The sequence below is a fragment of the Triticum aestivum genome, chromosome 6A (assembly GCF_018294505.1).
Source record: "Triticum aestivum cultivar Chinese Spring chromosome 6A, IWGSC CS RefSeq v2.1, whole genome shotgun sequence".
Classification (NCBI taxonomy): Eukaryota; Viridiplantae; Streptophyta; class Magnoliopsida; order Poales; family Poaceae; genus Triticum; species Triticum aestivum.
The window spans coordinates 58,575,417-58,595,177 of NC_057809.1; the positions used below are offsets into that span (position 1 = coordinate 58,575,417).

At 43.5% G+C, this 19,761-nt stretch overlaps 2 protein-coding genes across 5 annotated transcripts; both read left to right on the forward strand.

The window, feature by feature from the left end:
* The first annotated feature begins 2,519 nt into the window (after positions 1 to 2,519).
* Positions 2,520 to 7,609, forward strand: LOC123132004 (dnaJ homolog subfamily B member 1). Of its 4 annotated transcripts, none has more exons than XM_044551747.1 (5): positions 2,520 to 2,788; positions 2,923 to 3,098; positions 3,228 to 3,397; positions 4,855 to 5,270; positions 6,874 to 7,609. In XM_044551747.1, exons 3-5 carry the CDS (start codon positions 3,239 to 3,241, stop codon positions 7,310 to 7,312), a joined length of 1,014 nt encoding a protein of 337 aa, XP_044407682.1. In that variant the 5' UTR covers positions 2,520 to 2,788; positions 2,923 to 3,098; positions 3,228 to 3,238; the 3' UTR covers positions 7,313 to 7,609. The 4 variants fall into 4 exon arrangements, with proteins under 4 accessions (XP_044407682.1, XP_044407681.1, XP_044407683.1 ...); XM_044551746.1 differs by having other exon boundaries at positions 2,569 to 2,820; XM_044551748.1 differs by having other exon boundaries at positions 2,569 to 2,820; positions 2,927 to 3,098.
* Positions 7,610 to 10,636: 3,027 nt separating this feature from the next.
* Positions 10,637 to 13,016, forward strand: LOC123132003 (polyubiquitin). Its single transcript, XM_044551745.1, has 2 exons — positions 10,637 to 10,825; positions 11,689 to 13,016. The coding sequence occupies exon 2, from the start codon at positions 11,689 to 11,691 to the stop codon at positions 12,832 to 12,834; it is 1,146 nt and encodes a 381-aa protein (XP_044407680.1). The 5' UTR covers positions 10,637 to 10,825; the 3' UTR covers positions 12,835 to 13,016.
* Positions 13,017 to 19,761: the final 6,745 nt, after the last annotated feature.

Genomic DNA, 19,761 nt, shown 5'->3' on the forward strand with positions numbered 1-19,761 from the left:
ACCTTATTTTCCTCCAAATTGACATAATAAGCTTAGTTAGCTAAAAATTGGCATAATTACCTATGTAAGCTCTAAAATGACACAAACAAGGATAAGAAGAAGAAAAACAAGGAAGAGGAGAAAAAGAAAGAATAGAAGAAGAAAGAGAAGAAAAAGAAAGAATAAAAGAAGAAGAATGAGAAGGAAAAGGGTAAAAACCTTCTTCTTCTTCTTCTTCTTCTACTCTTCTTCTTCTTCTTCTTCAGGTCTTCTTCTTCTTCTTATTATTCTTCTTCTTCTAGTCTTCTTCTTCTTCTTCTTCTTCTTCTTCTTCTCCAAAATGACCTAAGTTAGCTCTAAGTTAGCTCTAATATGCTTAGTTACCTAGGTTAGCTCAATAAAGACCTATACTTAGCTGTTTTATATCAAAAATGGCATAATATGCTTAGTTCACTCAAAAATGGCATAATTAGCTAGGTTAGCTCCATTTTACCTAAGTATGCTTACTTCTTATTCCAGTCTTCTTCTTCTTCTAACTTTCTTGTTTCCCATTTTGCAGATTTTATCTAATTCACGAAAGCTTGCATGGATGGAATGCTTCTTTTCCCTTTCTGCTTTTATTTTGTATCGATGAACTTGTATGGATGGAACTTGTTATATGGATGGATGGATAACGGTGTTGGATGAACAATGTGAAACTTTTGTAATATGTATGGATAGAACTATGTGTTGGTTATGTATGTATATATGATGAAACTTGTGTGTTGGATATATCTTTTGTGAAATTTGTGTGTTGAAAATGTGTGTGTTCAAATTGAATGAATTTAAGAAAAAAACAGGGGCTATACAGGATCTTTGTCGTCCGCTGGCCAACGGTAAAGAAATTTGCCGTTCGCCAGCAAACGGCAAAGATGCCATGTGGTAGTTGCCTGTACAATCTGGGGCTGGCCTATTTGGTTACTTTGTCGTCCGCTAGCTGACGGCAAAGGTGCAATGGTCTTTGTCGTCCGCCAACGGACGGCAAAGCGCACCGTTAGCCCCCTAACGGCCAGAAGCTGCCATGTGGCCGTCCAGGACCTTTGCTGTCCGCTGGCGGACAGCACAGAAGCCTTCGTCGTAGCCCATTCAGCCGGATATGTTGCCGTCAGCTGACGGACGGCAAAGACCTTTGCCGTCCGCCGTGTATGCCTTTGCCGTCCGCCATGGCGAACGACAAAGTGCCTGATTCCTGTAGTGCTAGATGCATGCTGGATAGCAGTCGATGTGTGGAGTAATATTAGTAGATGCAGAATCGTTTCAGTCTATTAATTTTGGAAGTGATGCCTATATACATGATCATTGCCTTGGATATCATCTTGATTATTCGCTTTTCTATCAATTGTCCAACAATAATTTGTTTACCCACAATATGCTATTTTCTCGAGGGAAGCCTCTAGTGAAAACTACGGCCCCTGGTCTATTTTCCTATCATATAAAACGAAAAATACCTTCCTATGATTTTCCTTTCTTTATTTTTTTTGCTAGATCTATTTGTCAAATTCAATACAATTTAATCTATCTCAATACCGAGGAGGAATTGACAACCCCTCTTACGCATTGGGTTGCAAGTTTTTGTTGTTTTTGTGCAGGTGATATTTACATAGTGTTGCTTGGTTCTCCTACTGGATTGATAACCTTGGTTTCATAACTGAGGAAAATACTTACCTTTGTTGTGCTGCATCATCCTCTCCTCTTCAGGGAATTACAAATGCAGATACAAGCAATCATCCAGCCGCTTCGGTTCAGTACGTAGAGTTATGGCGGAGGATTCAATACACACCCTCTCGACCACCCCTAACATGCCCCGCTGGCGATGGCCTACCTCTGGGATGTACTCGACTACTTCCTTCTATGACGCTCTCTTCCTGGTTGCCATGTAGGCCCCGCAAACATGCCCCATCCGGAGCCGCCTTTCTTGGACTGGTGGCCGAGCTCTCCCGATCATGCTCTCCTGCCTTGCATAAGGGCCTATCCTCACTGTTTGGTGTCTCTGAAAGCATCGAAATGGATGCATTTTTGACAGGTTGACATACTTCGTCGCACACTTTGTCCGCATTGTCGAGTAGGAGACTAGGCTTTGGGATAGGGGTGGAGCCAAGGGGCTCAACCTGATGTTGCCCCGAGATGAAGACCTTTTGTCTTAGGGGCGAGCATCTCTTTTTCTTGTTGCGCTCATGTGCTTGCAATCATGCCATCTTGTGCATACAGGGGTGCGAGTTGCATCTTGTAGTTGTTTCATCCTTCACCTATCAATGAAATGATACACAATCTTGCGTATGCGTGAAAAGAAAAAAAAATGAAGAAATTGATCCCAACATAATTAAATTATCAGCGAGAGATATCAAAGTTGGGAAGGGATTGCAATGAAAAGTTGGGGCAAAAACTAGAAACATTCGTTTGACGGTGTGTTTTACACAAATGCGCAATATTCCTTTTCATTGATAGAAAATGATACACAAATATAAAGGAAATGAGCAATTTTCCAATCACCCATGAATAGCCGCCGCACCAATTTCAAAATCAGACCAGCCAAAAAGCCATACGGAGTATCCCACTCCTCCCCTTCCTTAAAAGCCCCGAAAACTAATATAAATAAATCCATATCCTCCCTATAGACAAAAGATAAAAGGAAAAAATAGCAAGAGGGAGAAAAAAAAAGGTCAGTTGCAAAAATTATTTCGCGAGATCAGGGCGGCTCCGCCCCCTTGCCGCAGATTCGCGGCGAGAGGGGGAAGGCGGAGGTTTCCGAAGCGGCGGAGCCCATTCTCCGGTGAGATTTCCGGCGGCGTTTCGAAGCCGCAGGTGGCGGTTTTGTTCCTTATCTTCCTCTCCCCCCTCTGGCTCATCTGTATCTCAGTATCCGTCGCATTTCTGGCGTATTGATTCGGCGCTGTTTGGTTGTAGATAGACGGAAGGCACGATCTTGCGGCTGTCCTCCGGCAAATTCTTACCGGGTTATATCTGAGGATTGAAGGTCGCGCGAGGCTAGGCATTTCCACCGCGTTTCTTGTGCAGATTTCGTCGATTTCTTGGCGCCGCTGCCGAGAATCCAGTGTTGAACAGGTTGCGGTGGACGAAAGGTAGGATCTAGACCACCCAAAGTTTGTCTGAATTTGGTGGGGTTCTTGCGGATTTGGGGGTCTGGAAGCATGGTGATCTAGGGTTAGGGTTTTGATTGCTCATCTGTGGTTTGCTTGTGTCTGTGAAAGGCAAAGAGGCGATGGACTACTACAACATCCTCAAGGTGAACCGGAATGCCACATTGGAGGACCTCAAGAAGTCGTACCGGCGGCTCGCTAGGATGTGGCACCCCGACAAGAATCCGACTGGTGGCGCCGAGGCTGAGGCCAGGTTCAAGCAGATAACTGAGGCCTACGAGGCAAGTGAATTATGCGCATTTATTTTCCATGCAACGTCGGTTGCGGGGTACGTGTGTTTGATTCGGTGCCGGTTCGAAATAGAATGATAGCTATTCCTGTGGGTAGCTTCTAATGTTAATGTTACGATTTATCTTTTCTTGTTTTACGCATATAAAAAAGGTTGCTCGGTTAGTGTGTTCAGTTGTATATCATGGTTATGAAGATTGACCATTTAGCTGTGGCACACCATACCACCAGCATCTCCATTTCAAGCTAGTCATGCTAAAGAAGCTTTTTAGCTTAAATTTGTAGTTTTACCTGGATCTCCAAGTTGTGCTATGTGCCCCATTTGGAAATTAGAATGTTCAATCTACTTGAATTTACAAGCAGCAATATATGGTTCATGTTTTTCTTCTTTGCAGTTTAGTACTTGTTGGGCATGTACTGCTTTTGTGTAGTATTTCGTTGTGCAAAATGAGATCATTGTTTCATTTATCCTTTCTAGCAGTTTAAAATTGGATGAAAAAAGTCAATTTGACAATGTGAACCCCTGGTCAGGTTATATTGAGCTCTGCAATTTTGTATCCTGTTCCATAAGTAGCTATACTCTTCTCCATCTCAGAAGTCAAAAGTCATAACCGTTAACTAGTTTTACTTAAATTTAACCGTTAACTGATTAAATATCTGAAAATGCATTTGCAGTATGTTGAAAAATATTTTTGCTTAGGCTATCTGCAACTTCCGCATTTAGTATGGTGATGCCCAATTGCCCATATAGTAATACACTATTTTTGTTCTCGAGAAAACACAAAGCTTCAGTATCGGTGCATTGATAGAAAGAGAAAGTTACAACTGTACAAGCATAAGACTAGGCCGAAACATCCACGCACTCAAGACAAGAGTACGACCAACAATTGCTAGACAAATTTACAACGGACACTACCAAACAAACCCTGGCCTAGATGCCATCCACACAAACACACATGACACAATCCAGCCACAAGAAGCGAGAATCCAATTCTGAAAAGGGGGCAAAGTTGGGCCGCTCTGCCAGTCTCCCACCGCCACTGGTGCCGAGGCCTCGGAACCGCCAGACACTACACATGTCCTGAACGTTCCGCCACCACAGCCTACACTAGATGTGTGCAAGATTAGGTCACTTCAGTTTTCATTGTTTAAATGCAATTGCAAACAAAAGCTACTAAACTGACGCTGCTTTCCTTCTCTGGTAACCATCACTTGAATATGACTTCATTGCCTCACAAGACTTTCAGAGTTTTACTGCACTGCACTTGCTTAGTTTTAGTCTGGCACTCGACAACATACATGGTTGCAGGGCTTGTAGTATGTGACGTACTGTACTTTCTTCTAGGAAAGCATCAGTTATACAATGCACACTTCATGACTTAAATATGTAGTTCAGGAGTTGTTTTACTTATTTGCTCTTTGCTCAGCAAATTTGTCTGAATTTTGGCAGGTACTAAGTGATCCAGAAAAGCGTGCAATTTATGACCAATATGGTGAAGAAGGTTTAAAGGGTATGCCTCCACCTGGTTCGCAAAGCCGGACCGCCACAGCTTCTGGCTCAAGTGGGCCAAGTAATTTCCGTTACAATCCTAGTGATCCAGATGATATCTTTAATGAGTTCATGGCGAGCAACAAGCCATACACCTTTGATCAAGACCGAAGGCGCTTTCAACCAGCACACCGGACCTCAGCAGTGAATGGTCGAAGTGAAGCTTCTTCCAGTTCTCAGAAGGAGCCTGGTACCAGTACAAGCCATCTGGAAAAGCCACCGCCTGTGGAGAAGACATTACTTTGCACTCTTGAAGAGCTGTATAATGGAACAAAAAGGAAGATGAAGATCACTAGGAATGTCGCAAAATCAGATAGGTATGTGTCTACTTTTCTCATATATACATGCATGTTTCGTTGGGCTTCTGTTTAATGTGGGAACATTAAGCTTGAATATGAGCCTCTACTGACATGATGTTTGTAATTAAAGTTCCAAAATGTTGGTCTGTATTCTCTACTGCGTTATCATTGCATATTGCCAAGTCCCTTTTTTGCAAGTAATTTTTTATAGTGTGGATTTGAACTACTCATCAAAAGCTTAACTTGAATTCATGTGTGTTATCCGAATTTAATATCTTTGCTCAACATCTTCTTTTGCTTATTTTAGCATGTTTTACCTGGAGTTGTGAATATAGAGCACCTTTTCATAGTTTACTCTTTCTTGTTGCATTTTTTTTTCTGGATTTAGCAACCTTACAATTTACCATCCTTTTATATCTAGTTAAATCCTCTGATAAATCCAAAGTGGAATTGTTGGAAGTTAAATAAAGGATTTTGGTAGCAAGGGCATGGCTACTGTTCTAAAAAGCACGGACACGGGGACGGAAAGACGGGGATACGCATACGGGGATACGGGATACGGCATTTTTCAAAAACAGCCATTCGGGGATACGGCGAGTATATATAAAATAAAATAAAAATATGCCATATAATATACAATTAAGACAGAAAATTAATGAGAAAGAGATCATAATAGAGGGTAATGCCCCATTTGGTGTCTCTTTTATCAAGTGATGATTGATTGGTCCTCATCCCCCCATGTCATGTTGTCATTGCAAGCTGCATCTATCTTGCAAAACACATCAAACACAGACAGTACAGAAGATTAGAAGACAAGACATAATTGGAAGACAATGCAAGCATGAGCAGCAGCACCACCAGCATAAGCGGCAGCACAAGCAAGCATCAAGCCAGCAAGCAACATCCAGCAGCACAAGCAAATCTGAAGGATAAAAGAGGAAGAGGTCGAGGAAAGGGGAGAGGGGAGAGGCTGCTTGGTTACCTGCGAGGCTGGGGGTAGCACCAGCTATCGCCGGTCGAATCCAGGCGTCGGCGACGAGTCAAGGCGAGGCGGCTTCGATCCAGGAGGCTGGCGGCGCGGGGAGGCTGGGAGGGAGCACCTCGTCCTTGAGACGAGAGCGTGCGGGAGTTCCTGCAAATAGGTTAGGTATACTGGGTTGGGCCGAGGCTGTTTTGGGCCAGGCCGTGTCCCAAACGTATCCCGCACGTGTCCCAAACGTATCCCTGTGTTTTTTTCCTTTTTTAAAATCGAAATTCGGGGGATACTGCAAAGTTCGCGTATCCCGGCGTATCCTGGCGTATCCCCGTATCCTGCCGTATCAGAACGGCAGTTCGGCACTTCCAGCTGTGTCCATGCTTTGTAGCTACTGTTTGCCTGAATTCTGGATGTTGTTTACATTGATAAGCCAGGTGGTTGATAAATGCACACGTGCTTTGCATAACTGATGTTAAAATCATTTTGAATATGAGCCAGGTGGCTGATAACCAGTCTGTTACCTTTTATTTATCTACCCTTGTACTCCAATTGAGTGAAATTCTTCCTCTTTAGTTTTGTTGGCTTGAGATGTTGTGTTCAGTATCTTGCGCATCTGATTGTCCCTCTTCATGTCATCTTCTGTAGAAAGGTAGAAGTTGAGACAGAGATCTTGCAGGTCGAGGTGTTGCCAGGCTGGAAAAAGGGAACAAAGATGACATTTCCCAACAAAGGCGACACGCTGCACGGCTATTTACCGCAGGACCTGACCTTCGTCATCGACATGAAGCCCCATGACACCTACACTCTGGAAGGGAACAACCTCCTGGTAAGCCAGGAGATCCCCCTGGTGGACGCTCTTGCCGGGACAACCATAAACCTCAGGACCCTTGACGGCAGGAGCCTTCCCGTCAGGGTGGAGGAAGTGGTGCGCCCTGGGCAGGAGATTGTGATCGAGAATGAAGGGTGGCCGATCAGGAAGGAGCCTGGGAAGAAGGGGAGCCTGAGGATCAGGTTCGACGTGGCCTTCCCGGCGAGGCTATCCTCGTCGCAGCGAGCTGCCATCAGGCGGATCATGGGGAGCTAACCAGGGAAAAGAAGGGCGCGACAGTGGATCGATTCATACAGAAACAAGAAGAGAAAGAAAAAAAAACTAGCTAGCCTGAGGACAGTTGGGATTGGTTTGGGTTAGTTCATGTTCATCTGTTGTTCATAGATCAGTAGCGGTGCAGCACTAATTCCGTGTGTTTAGCCCTGTTCTTCGCAAGTGACGTTGTTGTTTTGGCGACTTTTGTTGGCCATTAGCAGTTGGATGCTTTTAGTTCTGATCATATCAAACGGGTGTTTATCCCCCTTGACTTTTGTTGATAATTAGCGCTTTTCTTAAGATGGATCATCATGTGATGGCTTAGCATTTAGGACACAGATTTAACAGTTATAACCTGCTGCCTAATGGTCACTGTTCAACGGTTATTGTTCGTCTTCGTTTTGCCAGAGAGGAATAGATGCATACAGTTTATTCACTCCGTTGAGATGCTGTATATGCAGTGCCTTAGGCTAACACTCAACGGTACTAATACTTCTTACAGTCATACAGTTTATTCACTCCGTTCAGATGCTGTATATGCAGTGCCTTAGGCTAACACTCAACGGTACTAATACTTCTTACCGACTGTCTACAAACATAAACTCAGAAATCTGATCCTCTTTCATATGGAACAGCTAGGGACTACTTATACTAGAAGCACCTACTAGTTAGGTGTGAAAACAACTCAAAATGAAAGGTAAATTAGTGAGCTTCAGTCCTTCATATGGAACAGCTGGGGAGTACTTATACTAGAAGCACCTACTAGTTAGATATAAAAACAACTTAAAATGAAGGGTAATTAGTGAGCTTCAAGCTGTAGCAGGAGCAAACTTGTTGAGGAACTTGCACAATTTTTGACTCAAAACCTCAAATGATGCATCTTTTTTTTGAATGAAAGATGACTTCAAACACCATCTTATCCAAACAATAAAACATGTTAGACCCTTTTAGAATTAATTAGGTTTAGGTGTGAAGTTGTAGCTAGAAATCAAATGGGTCATTTCTCCTAAAATAGGCACTGAAAACTTCTCAATTAAGATAATGATTTTGCTCATGTCTTTCTTTGGCTGCTCTAATGGTTTAACATTTATGCTAGCATGAACCTTACTCTTTGATGTATTGGTCATGATTTGGCCCACATCAATGAGTGTGGATGAGGAGGGAAAGAAAGGTCGTTGTACCACCGACGGGCAGACCAGTGGGAGGACAAGGGCGAGTGTGGCGCGCGTTCCCGTCGAGTAAACCCGACCCAAAATTAGCCCGGAAATGGATCGCGGCGGACAGAAAAACGGACACCCACCAGTTCTGCGCCGGCGTGTTGGGCCGTGTTTTTTTGTCCGCTTCTACCCAAACAGATGCAGTCGAACGAAATGGGTCGCCACATTGGAGTTGGCGTTAGAGCATGTTCAATAGGTCCCTTAAAAACCTCCCTCGAAAATTGTTATATGAGATGTATATATACTTTTAGATGGTTATATGAAGATGTTGATGTAATTTATGGAGATTTGATGTGAGCATCTTCAACAAGTTCCTTTAAAAACTCTCTATATAATAGTTTATTGTTGAGGAACGGCGAAACAACAGGTACGATAGTGGCGTGCTGATGTGACATTTTTAGAGAAGGTTTACGGGAAGAGCTAACTTCCCCTAGATGGAGAGAATGTTAGGCTGATTATATAGGGTCCCCCAAAAATTACATTTACAGAACTAGTTGGACAATATTTTTATCCAACTCCACCTAAATCAGTTTTTTATATAGAAAGTGGTTTTGTCAAAGATGGTTTTAAATGATTCAGAAATAGCGTGTACAATCTTTAGATAAAAGCATCTCTAGCGGTCTACCCATTTTTTTTGAACAACAAAAGGCGCACTAGGCGCCAAACTTTCTTATTTTAGCTCAGAAACACCGTACAACATGAATTACAAAGCCCTGAAATTGAAAAGTAGAGAGAAGAGAAACTACAGGGCAAGTCATATTCCGATGAGCTGAAGCAAAACAACATATATCAGGTTCTACCACTGATGTTAGAACCTGATGAGCTACATTGTGTGCAATACCATTGATCTCCCTAGAAATGTGAAACACCTGGGACTGAAGATCTGAGGAGTAGCAGAAGAAGTCAGCCAGAATTTTCCTTATAGTCCAAGGAGTAGTAGATTCCTTAATCTTTCTGCTAGCCGCCCATGACGCCAAAGACAGATTGTCAGTGAGGAAAGTGGGCTGAGAAATGCATAGCTGTTTGGCCACTCTAGCCGCCAAAAGAAGCGCCAAAGCTTCAGATCTTCTTTGATATATTTGATATTCTCTCCTTTCCAATATGTTAGGTGTATTAGGAATTACATGCAATTTCATAATATAAAGCGCACAATTACGACCTCTGCTGACGACCGCTAGTTTTCACGAAATAAAAAAAATACGTCAACGACCCTCTCGTGCGGTTAGCTACCATGAGCACCCACTCGTCTCTCTCCCCTTCAACATTTTCTGCCCACGAATCCACCTCACTTGCCTCTCCCGTCTAATTTTCTCCTATGTGAAGAACGCTCAGCACACCATTTCTACTTCCGATCTTCCTCATCTTGTACAGATCCATGGCCAGCCCCCTCCACGCCGCTGGTGTTAGCGACGAGGGTTCTAGTGACGACGGAGTTGCTACCCATCTTGCCGCCAACGATGGCATTGCCGTGCAACTTGCCGCCTGTAAGGCCGGTCTCGTGCGCGGTCGTCCCAGTACAATGGGAACCGGCAACAAGAAGAGAGAAGAAGTTCAGAATATATATTTTGTCTCTTCTCCGTTTTTTATTACCTAAATCTCGTTTCTTATAAAATCAGCCTAACTTTCTTCCAATTTTAGACGGAGGGAGTAGCTGCCGATTTGACATTATGCCGGAAGAAGAGAGAGCAAGTAAATACTCCCTCGGTTCCTATATAGGGTGTATAGTTTTTGGCATGGAAATTAAAGAATGCACATGGAGGAAAAATTTCACAAGTTTTGGGTGAGATTACACCTAACTAATTGGCATGAGAAAATAGAGGAGGTTGCCTAATATAAACAAATATAATCAAATCCTTAAAAAAATCCAAACGAGTGGTGCAACGCAATACACCTTATATTTCGGGTTTTTTCTTAAAAATCTATACACCTTATATCAAGGAAGAGAGGGAGTATTATTTTTTATCCTAAATTACTTGGCATAGAAATGGATGTATGGAGAGAATAAAATATTTGCTGGAGGGTAAAAAAGAAATGGCGATTTGGGGAAAGAAGGAACAAAAATCTTCATGTCAAGAGAAGAAAAAGATCTCATCGGTCTCCCTACGCCACACGTCTTCGTCACCGGTGCCGTAGCCTCACGGGACTCTTCTTCCTCCCTTCCCATCTGACCCGGCCTCCCCGACTATAAAACCCGCGCTCTCCTCTCCTCTCCGCAAATCCAACCCAGCCCCCTCCGATCCCCACCGAAGAATCTCCGACAGATCGAAGCCAAGGCTTTCTCGTCCTCCTCCCCAAGGTACGCGAGTTTCCGATCGATCCGCCTCTCGATTTCTCTTCTGTTAACCCGTCGTTTGGAGTAGATCTGCGCGCTGGCTGAGGCGCTATTGCTTGTTGATCGCTTGCTGTCGATTCGATTATCGAGTAGATCCGCCGATTGGTGTCGATTTGGGCCACCCGATCTAGGCAGGCGTGTGTGGCTGGTTGATTCCGCTCGTTTGGCTGCAAAAGTATGCGTGTCGTAGTCCTATGCATCGATTTTGTTGGCTCGCTTCATCTAAGTGTGCGTAGCTGGTTGATTCCGTTAGGTTCCATATTCTGAATTTATTTTTGCCTAACTTATTCATGGTTCACCCTTGTAGTTGCCTGTCGGTTCTAGTCTGAAATTCGTGTTATTATTGTTGTTCTTCAGATTGTTGTTGAGCATAGATTTGCTAGGAGTTAGACTATATGTATAGCCTTCTCAACAGGCCAAAGATTGTGCTTATAGATTTGTTAAGTTTTGCTAGGTTTTGCTAGTCTTATCTGTTACGTTTTTGCTAGATTTTGCTGAATAGGTTGGTTCTGAACGATTGTTGCCAAGTCTATAAGCTGGGTTCTTTTAGGCTCTTGATTCTGTATTTGTTTACTAGCTTTCTCATGGTGCAGCCTCATAGTTGCCTTGGTTTTACAATGAAATTTATGATATTATTACTGTTGCACTCGAGTATATAGCCTTCTCACCAGGTTTAAGATTGTGCTGATAGATTAGGATTTTTACTATATTCATACGGAGATCTCGTTCATCTGTAGCTTGGATTTCATCTCTCTGTACCTGTATGTTTATGCCCTGCATGTTCCCTTAAAACTGCTCCTTACTCTGGGTTTACTTTGTATTTACAGATGCAGATCTTTGTGAAGACCCTCACCGGCAAGACCATCACCCTTGAGGTCGAGTCATCGGACACCATCGACAACGTCAAGGCGAAGATCCAGGACAAGGAGGGCATCCCCCCGGACCAGCAGCGCCTCATCTTTGCTGGCAAGCAGCTCGAGGATGGTCGTACCCTTGCTGACTACAACATCCAGAAGGAGTCCACCCTCCACCTGGTGCTCCGCCTTCGCGGTGGTATGCAGATCTTCGTGAAGACCCTGACGGGCAAGACCATCACGCTTGAGGTGGAGTCCTCGGACACCATCGACAACGTCAAGGCCAAGATCCAGGACAAGGAGGGCATCCCCCCGGACCAGCAGCGCCTCATCTTCGCCGGCAAGCAGCTTGAGGATGGCCGCACTCTGGCAGACTACAACATCCAGAAGGAGTCCACCCTCCACCTGGTGCTCCGCCTTCGCGGTGGTATGCAGATCTTCGTGAAGACCCTGACGGGCAAGACCATCACGTTGGAGGTGGAGTCCTCGGACACCATCGACAACGTCAAGGCCAAGATCCAGGACAAGGAGGGCATCCCCCCGGACCAGCAGCGCCTCATCTTCGCCGGCAAGCAGCTCGAGGATGGCCGTACCCTTGCTGACTACAACATCCAGAAGGAGTCCACCCTCCACCTGGTGCTCCGCCTTCGCGGTGGTATGCAGATCTTCGTGAAGACCCTGACGGGCAAGACCATCACGCTGGAGGTGGAGTCCTCGGACACCATCGACAACGTCAAGGCCAAGATCCAGGACAAGGAGGGCATCCCCCCGGACCAGCAGCGCCTCATCTTTGCCGGCAAGCAGCTCGAGGATGGCCGTACCCTTGCTGACTACAACATCCAGAAGGAGTCCACCCTCCACCTGGTGCTCCGCCTTCGTGGTGGTATGCAGATCTTTGTCAAGACCCTGACGGGCAAGACCATCACGCTGGAGGTGGAGTCCTCGGACACCATCGACAACGTGAAGGCAAAGATCCAGGACAAGGAGGGCATCCCTCCGGACCAGCAGCGCCTCATCTTTGCCGGCAAGCAGCTTGAGGATGGCCGCACTCTGGCAGACTACAACATCCAGAAGGAGTCTACCCTCCACCTGGTTCTCCGCCTGCGTGGTGGCCAGTAAGTGACTGGTCATGGCGTTGCTTCTGTCTCCAGGGTTCACAGGTCTTGTGTCGCCGTTGTTCTCCAATGGGTGCCCTTGTCTGGTCGTGTCGTTGTTTCCATCACTGATCTGTTCGGTTGTCTAAAAACTTCCCACGGCTTTGGTTATATGATTAATAAGTGAGCCCTTAATATCGTGCGTAATTTGTGTCGTTCTTGCCCATACCTTGTTTTGTCTGCAGATTCTTGCATTGAATTATGCCTTTGTTTCGCCTTTCGCCTGCATATATTGAAAATGGTGCCTTTGCAGCCTTCAGCAACAAGAATCATTGTGGTGCTATCTCAATTTCTAAGTTCAGTTTACTTGATCATGCAGTTTTTAACTCGCATTAGCTGTAGCATTGAAGAACGATGTACTCCCTCCGTCCCATAATATAAGAACGTTTTTGATACTACACTAGTGTCAAAAGCGTTCTTATGTTATGGGACGGAGAGAGTACCAATTTAGAATCACCTCCAGCGTTTTTGTGCTAATTAGAATTAGCACGTGCTAACTTTACAGTTGCCCCTTTCAGGATGGAGTTATCATTGTAATACTATGAATTATCACATGCTATCTCATCTGAGTTCATTTTAATTAAGCATGGAACAGCAAAATTTGAAATTGACTTGAATAACTATTGTAGCCTTCAAGACCATTAGTAAAAGTTTGATTATAGTGTTATGATTTGTCACACAAAATTTGAGGATGACCTCTAGCAAAATGATCAAATATTGTAGAAGCAGGGCAAGCACTTTTTTCTCCTACATATATATTCTAATAATGAAAGAGTAATGTTTCATTAGGGTAAAATCTTTAGTTTTACCCGACATCAAATGGTCAAAAGCTATATAACTAAAATATATAATTTAATCAAAATTTAGAAGTTGATGAACATAAGAGTATAAAATGTGTATTCTCTTACTTCATACAAGAAACTCAATCATGAAATATAACAGATGATCTTTTTTGCATGTGGAAAGACACAATAAAGAAACACAATAGAAAATATATACGAGGTAAAAATCACTAAGTTTGGCAGGTTAATTCTTAAGAAAGTTTTTGTAGATATGCTATAGAAAATTCTTTATTCTAGCATGTGATAGATCAGTTAAACATATACATTGGTGTAGTCAAATTTTAGAATCGACATATTTATAATTACATATTCCCTCCTTAAAATAAGTGTCTTAATTTTGTACTATAGGAAAACGTTTGGCATCGGCAAACCGGCCGAACGCTCGGCCGGTGCCCCTCGCTCGCTCGCTCTTTTTCACGTGCACTAGATGGGCCTGAGGCGAAATGTTTTTTTTTTCTTATGTGGTCTTCTTCCTCTCGCGAGCGCCTCCCCCTGAAAGCATGTCCCCTCCCCCTCCTCCCGAGCTGTGACTGGGCCATCACGATTTCCATGGCCGGCGGCCAGGCTCCCCTTACCGGCTGCCAGCCTGCCGCCATGGCTAGATCCATCCCCTACCTGAAGCTTTCACGCGGGCGCATCCCCTCCCTCCCTCCCTCCCCCCCCCCGTTTTTTCTTATGTGGGCTTCTTCCTCTCGCGAGCGCCTCCCCCTGAAAGCATGTCCCCTCCCCCTCCTCCCGAGCTGTGACTGGGCCATCACGATTTCCATGGCCGGCGGCCAGGCTCCCCTTACCGGCTGCCAGCCTGCCGCCATGGCTAGATCCATCCCCTACCTGAAGCTTTCACGCGGGCGCATCCCCTCCCTCCCTCCCTCCCCCCCCCCCCCCGGGTTGCGACTGGGCGACCATGACCTCCATCACCCGCGGCTAGGCGCTCCCTCGCCGGTCGCCATGGCTGCCTGCCGCCATGGCTAGATGCACCTCGCGTATACTAATGTTGCAACCGTCACCTAGAACAGCTTCAACAGCTGTTGAAAAAAGCTTCAACCATAGACAGAAAAGCTAATGGAACTGCACAACAAGGGGAAAGCTGCAACCGCAGTTGAATTTTGTTACTACTGGCGAAGTTTTTTGCTATATCCATTAGGCGAAGCTGCGACCTCGCGACGATGACAACAACGATTTTTGTTGCAACCGTAGTAGAATTTTTCTACTACCGCTGAAGTTTTTTGCTACATCCATGTAAGGCGGAGTTGCGACCTCGCGAAAGACGGCGACGACGTTTGATTTTTGCTGCAACCATAGTAGAATTTTGCTTCTACCCGTGAAGTTTTTTGCTACATCCATGTAAGGCGACCGACGACCGGGGTGACCACGGGAGATGCTGCAACCGGGGACGACGGGGTGCTACCACGGCGATCTCCATGTGCTACAACCCCGCGGCGGCCGGGGTGCGCTACGGCGACGACCGAGGTGACTGCGGACTGCAACCACAACTTCTCTGTCGCCCATAGCCGTTTGAAGCTTTTTCCATATACGGTTGAAGCTTTTTATGTCAATGTTGGCAACTTTTCTCTGGTTTGCAGTGTCTGGTTGGAGCTTTTTTTCCAATGTTTGAAGCTGTTTTCTTACATGGTTGAAACTTTTTTCATCCACGATCGAAACTTTTTTGTAAACGATTTGAAACTTTTTTCGTTCTTGAGCAGCGCTTGATTGAAGCTCTCTCTATCATTTGGTTGAAACTTTTTCAATCTAAGATTGAAGCATTTTGCGAGAGCGGTTGCATCTCCTCCTGATTCGCAGTGTCGGTTGAAGCTTTTCCATCCAGGGGTTAGAAGCTTTTTTCTAGCGTATGCAACACAGGGGGTTTGCGACGGTTTTTTAATGGTCTTGATTGACTGGGTGGCCGTCGTCGTCAGCTGCAACGAGCATCAACGGCGAGGGGCAGCGGCGGAGCTACACCCGTCGCCGTGGAGAGTTGCAACGGCTACGTCGAGAGCTTCAACGACATGCCAATCTGGGAAAAGCTTCAACATCGACGAAGACAGCCGACGGGGTGGGGACTGACGACTAGGATGGCCAGCCGGCGAGGATGGGGACTAGCGAACGAGGACGAACGGCGAGGGTGGGAGGACCAGAGGGGACTGGAGGCGCTGCGACGAGGACACTGAGCAGGAGCTGCAGATCTAACCTGAGGTAGAAGAAGCCCACAGGACGAATCGTTTTTTTGCTACATCCAGTGGCCACGCGGGCTCGCATCCAAGGGCTGGGGCAGGACCGGCCCAAACTTTCGGCCGGTGCGTCCGCGCCTAGCATCGCCCTTTTAAAATATCGTTTCAAAAAAATAGTTATCGGTGATACAATATCAACAATGTGTACATTGGTATAGTCAAATTTTAGGATGTGTCAATTTAGCAAAGAAATTTCTAGACATCAAAATTTCAAAGTGACTTGAATAACTATTGTAGACCATTAGTCTTATTTGAGGATGACCTCTAGCAAAGTGAACAAATATTGTAGAAGCAGGGACACACACTTTTTCTCCTACATATATAGAAAGAGTGAGCAAATAATGTTTCATTATGGTAAAATTCTTTAGTTTTAACCAACATCAAATGGTCAAAAGCTATTCACATATATTTGGTCAAACATGTAACTAAAATACATAATTTAATCGAAATTTTAAAGTTGATGAACACACAAGAAACTCAATCGTGAAATATAACGGATGATCTTTTTTTGCATGTGGAAAGAAGACATATGACAATAAAGAAACACGATATACGCGGTAAAAATCACTAAGTTTGGCAGGTTAATTCTTCAGAAAATCTTCGGAAATATGCTATAGAAAGTTCTTTATTCTAGCATGTGATAGATCAGTTAAACATGTACATTGACGCGGTCAAATTTTAGAACCGACATATATATAGTTACATATTAAATACCATTTCGAAAAAGTAGTTACATAAATAGTGAATTACTTGGTGATACAATATCAGTGATGTGTACATTTGTATAGTCGAAATTTAGGATGTGTCAATTTAGCATATGCATATTTGTAATTCAAAGAAATTTCTAGATTCATACTGCTAAATACATTTTCAATAAACAAATTCAAATTCACAAAAAATAGCACACTAGGACTGAACATGCTAAATTAGCGTTTGGGGATCCGTTGGCTATTCAAAAATTTATGTAATACGGAGTTGTTATAAAAAAGCATGATTATGAAATTTGCATACACTTGCTACATACTATAAGAAGTAAGAAACTCAATTGTAAAATATAACACACATTAAAAAGTAGTTCCGCATTGTTCAACCCGGACACATCCTCTATGCACAACATGGTAAGGTCTTGAGCCACCATGCCCCGCAGAAGTAGCGTTGCGGTGTAAGAGGAGCTCTACGACCAGACGTACAATGATGATTATACCTCATACAGGAGCAACACACAAGGCTTTTTTTTCTTCTATTGCAACACTTTCCATGACATTGGAGGCCGGACTCCGTGCTTTTCCGATAGGATCAACCAAATCATGAAATGCGAGGGAAAAGACACCACATCACTTAGGGACCTTATTGATCCTAAGTCCAATTTGGAGGAGGAAGATATCGTACTCGCAAGAGCCTTGCTTCCGTGGTATCCGTCTGGGTCTCATTTTTTCTCTATTTACCGTTGACTTGAGAGTTCAGCTGTGGATACGTTTCTTCTGGCCGATATAAGTATAAGACTGTTGGCCTGAGAGAAGGGCAGTCTTTCTTGGGAAACATGGCCCAATTTCTCTTTTTTCTCTTTTCACATAGGCAACAATTGGGAATAAAACAGACCATGAACATGAGTTTGAAATGTAAAATAATGAATTGAAAGGGCAGTCTTCAATTAAAAAGTGCATAAGCAAGCAAAGAATGAAAGGCGTGCTAACTACACTACTAGAGTCAAGAAAAAAAAACTACACTACAAACCAAACTACACTACTATAGAATATATATTTTTTTTATTCGTAAGCTCATGAAGAAACTTATTTCACTCTAGAAATGAGCATAAATAGTTGACAACATAGTTGATTTTTTTCCTATAATAGAATAGATGTGAGTTCACACTAAAGAGAGAAGAAGTCCTATGATTTTTTAGCGCTGCTATCAATCATTTCGATAAAGGGATCAAAAGATTATGGTCTGCAATAGAGATTTGACAGAGTCCCTCGTGTTAGTACATGCTGAAAAGCAATGAGTGAAAGTGTGTTCATATTTCTTTCTGTTAATGAATATTTTTCTTTCAGTCACGGGCGGAGGCAGGATTTAAATATGCTAGCGACGAAGAAACAGTTAACCACGCAAGTGATAAAAATATTAAGGCAGTCCAACAAACATTGGGTGCCGGTGTGAATCAAAATAATTATCACTATTTATAATAAACTTTAATACTTCTTTATTATTATTTATTATTTTCAGATGGCAACCGTAGCTAATTATTATAGTGGATTTAAATTATATTTTGTAATAAAAGTTATGTTTTCCACGCAATATGTATTACATATTTATATGAATTCCGTTTAAATTTGATTAAGAAACAAGACAGTTTTTCATATCTTTTGGATTAATTTGTGAATTGTATGTATGTATGTATATATGTATGTAGTGTGTGTGTGTGGTTAACTATCTTAATAAATACTCCATTTGTTTCTAAATATAAGTCCTTTTAGAGATTTTAATATGGATTACATATGGATGTATATAGACATATTTTAGAGTGTAGATTCATTCATTTTGCTCCGTATGTAGTTTATATTGGAGTCTCTAAAAAATTATATTTAGGAACAAAGGGAGCGCATCTAAAGTGTGTGGTATACAAATATATCTTGATAGCAATTTTGCATGATCAGACACATCCTGAAAAATCTGGAGTACACCACATGTTACTAGGAGCTTGGTACCCACTAATTAGCACACAATTTTATGCATTTTTCTGGTCAAATGTGTGTAATATATTACAATGGGTTCAATAATATACACAATTAGTACTCCCTCTGTCTATTTTTACTGCACATAGTAGGTTTGTCTTAAGTCAAACTTCATAACATCTGACCAAATTTATAATAAAATTTATCAACATCAACAAATAGCAAATAAATACAAAAATATATTTCATGACAGATCTAATTATATTGATTTATTATTGTAAATGTTGGTATATTGTTTCTATAAGTTGGGTCAAAATTCAGAAAGATTGACTTAGGACAGAACTAATATGTGAAGTAAAGAAAGGGAGGGAGTATGTGTGTATGTGCCTCCGCCATCGGCCCAAAGTAATCGTCCTATTTGTTGGCCCTATAGGTCAACTCTAGCGTCAAGGCAACCAAAACGGTATCGATGGCGAGAAGTAGCAGTGTGCGAAGGATCAGGCGCACGAAACCACTTGCTCATGTGGTGGTGGCTTTGGAATACCATCTTGATAGACAAGAGCATAGGAAGCGCCCACCAAGTAGGCAACTATGTAGCCAGGCTGAAACCACGCCCGACCAACAACATTGGTACAGTGCGAAACAGTGCCAAGCAGTGATTCTATAGCTACAATCAACGAAGTATCAGCCGGCCACGCCCCGTGCCATGGCCCTGGTAGCCTGGGGCTTGGCTACACCCCTGGAGGTAGGGGTGTCGTTGGGTGGCCACATGTTGAAACAACAGAGCCTCATTGCAGCAAACGTGGTCACATGGGATTGGGTGTGTAGCTGAGCCATGTTGCCTATGAGAAAGACGACACGAGGAGCAACATGACGATCTTGGGGCCATGATGAAACACCCACGATGCGGCTATATCTCCCACGTGTCGGAGCATGACTTAGAGGCATAACTGCATAGTAGGCATGTCGCAAGAGGGGTAATCTTTACACATCCCATGTACTGAGTAAGAAAGGGATAAAGAGTTGGCTTACAATTGCCACTTCACACAATACATAAATATAGCATTACATCATCCAAAATACAATCAAGGTCCGACTACGGAACCAAATAAAGAAAGACAAACCCTAATGCAATAGATCCCCGATCGCC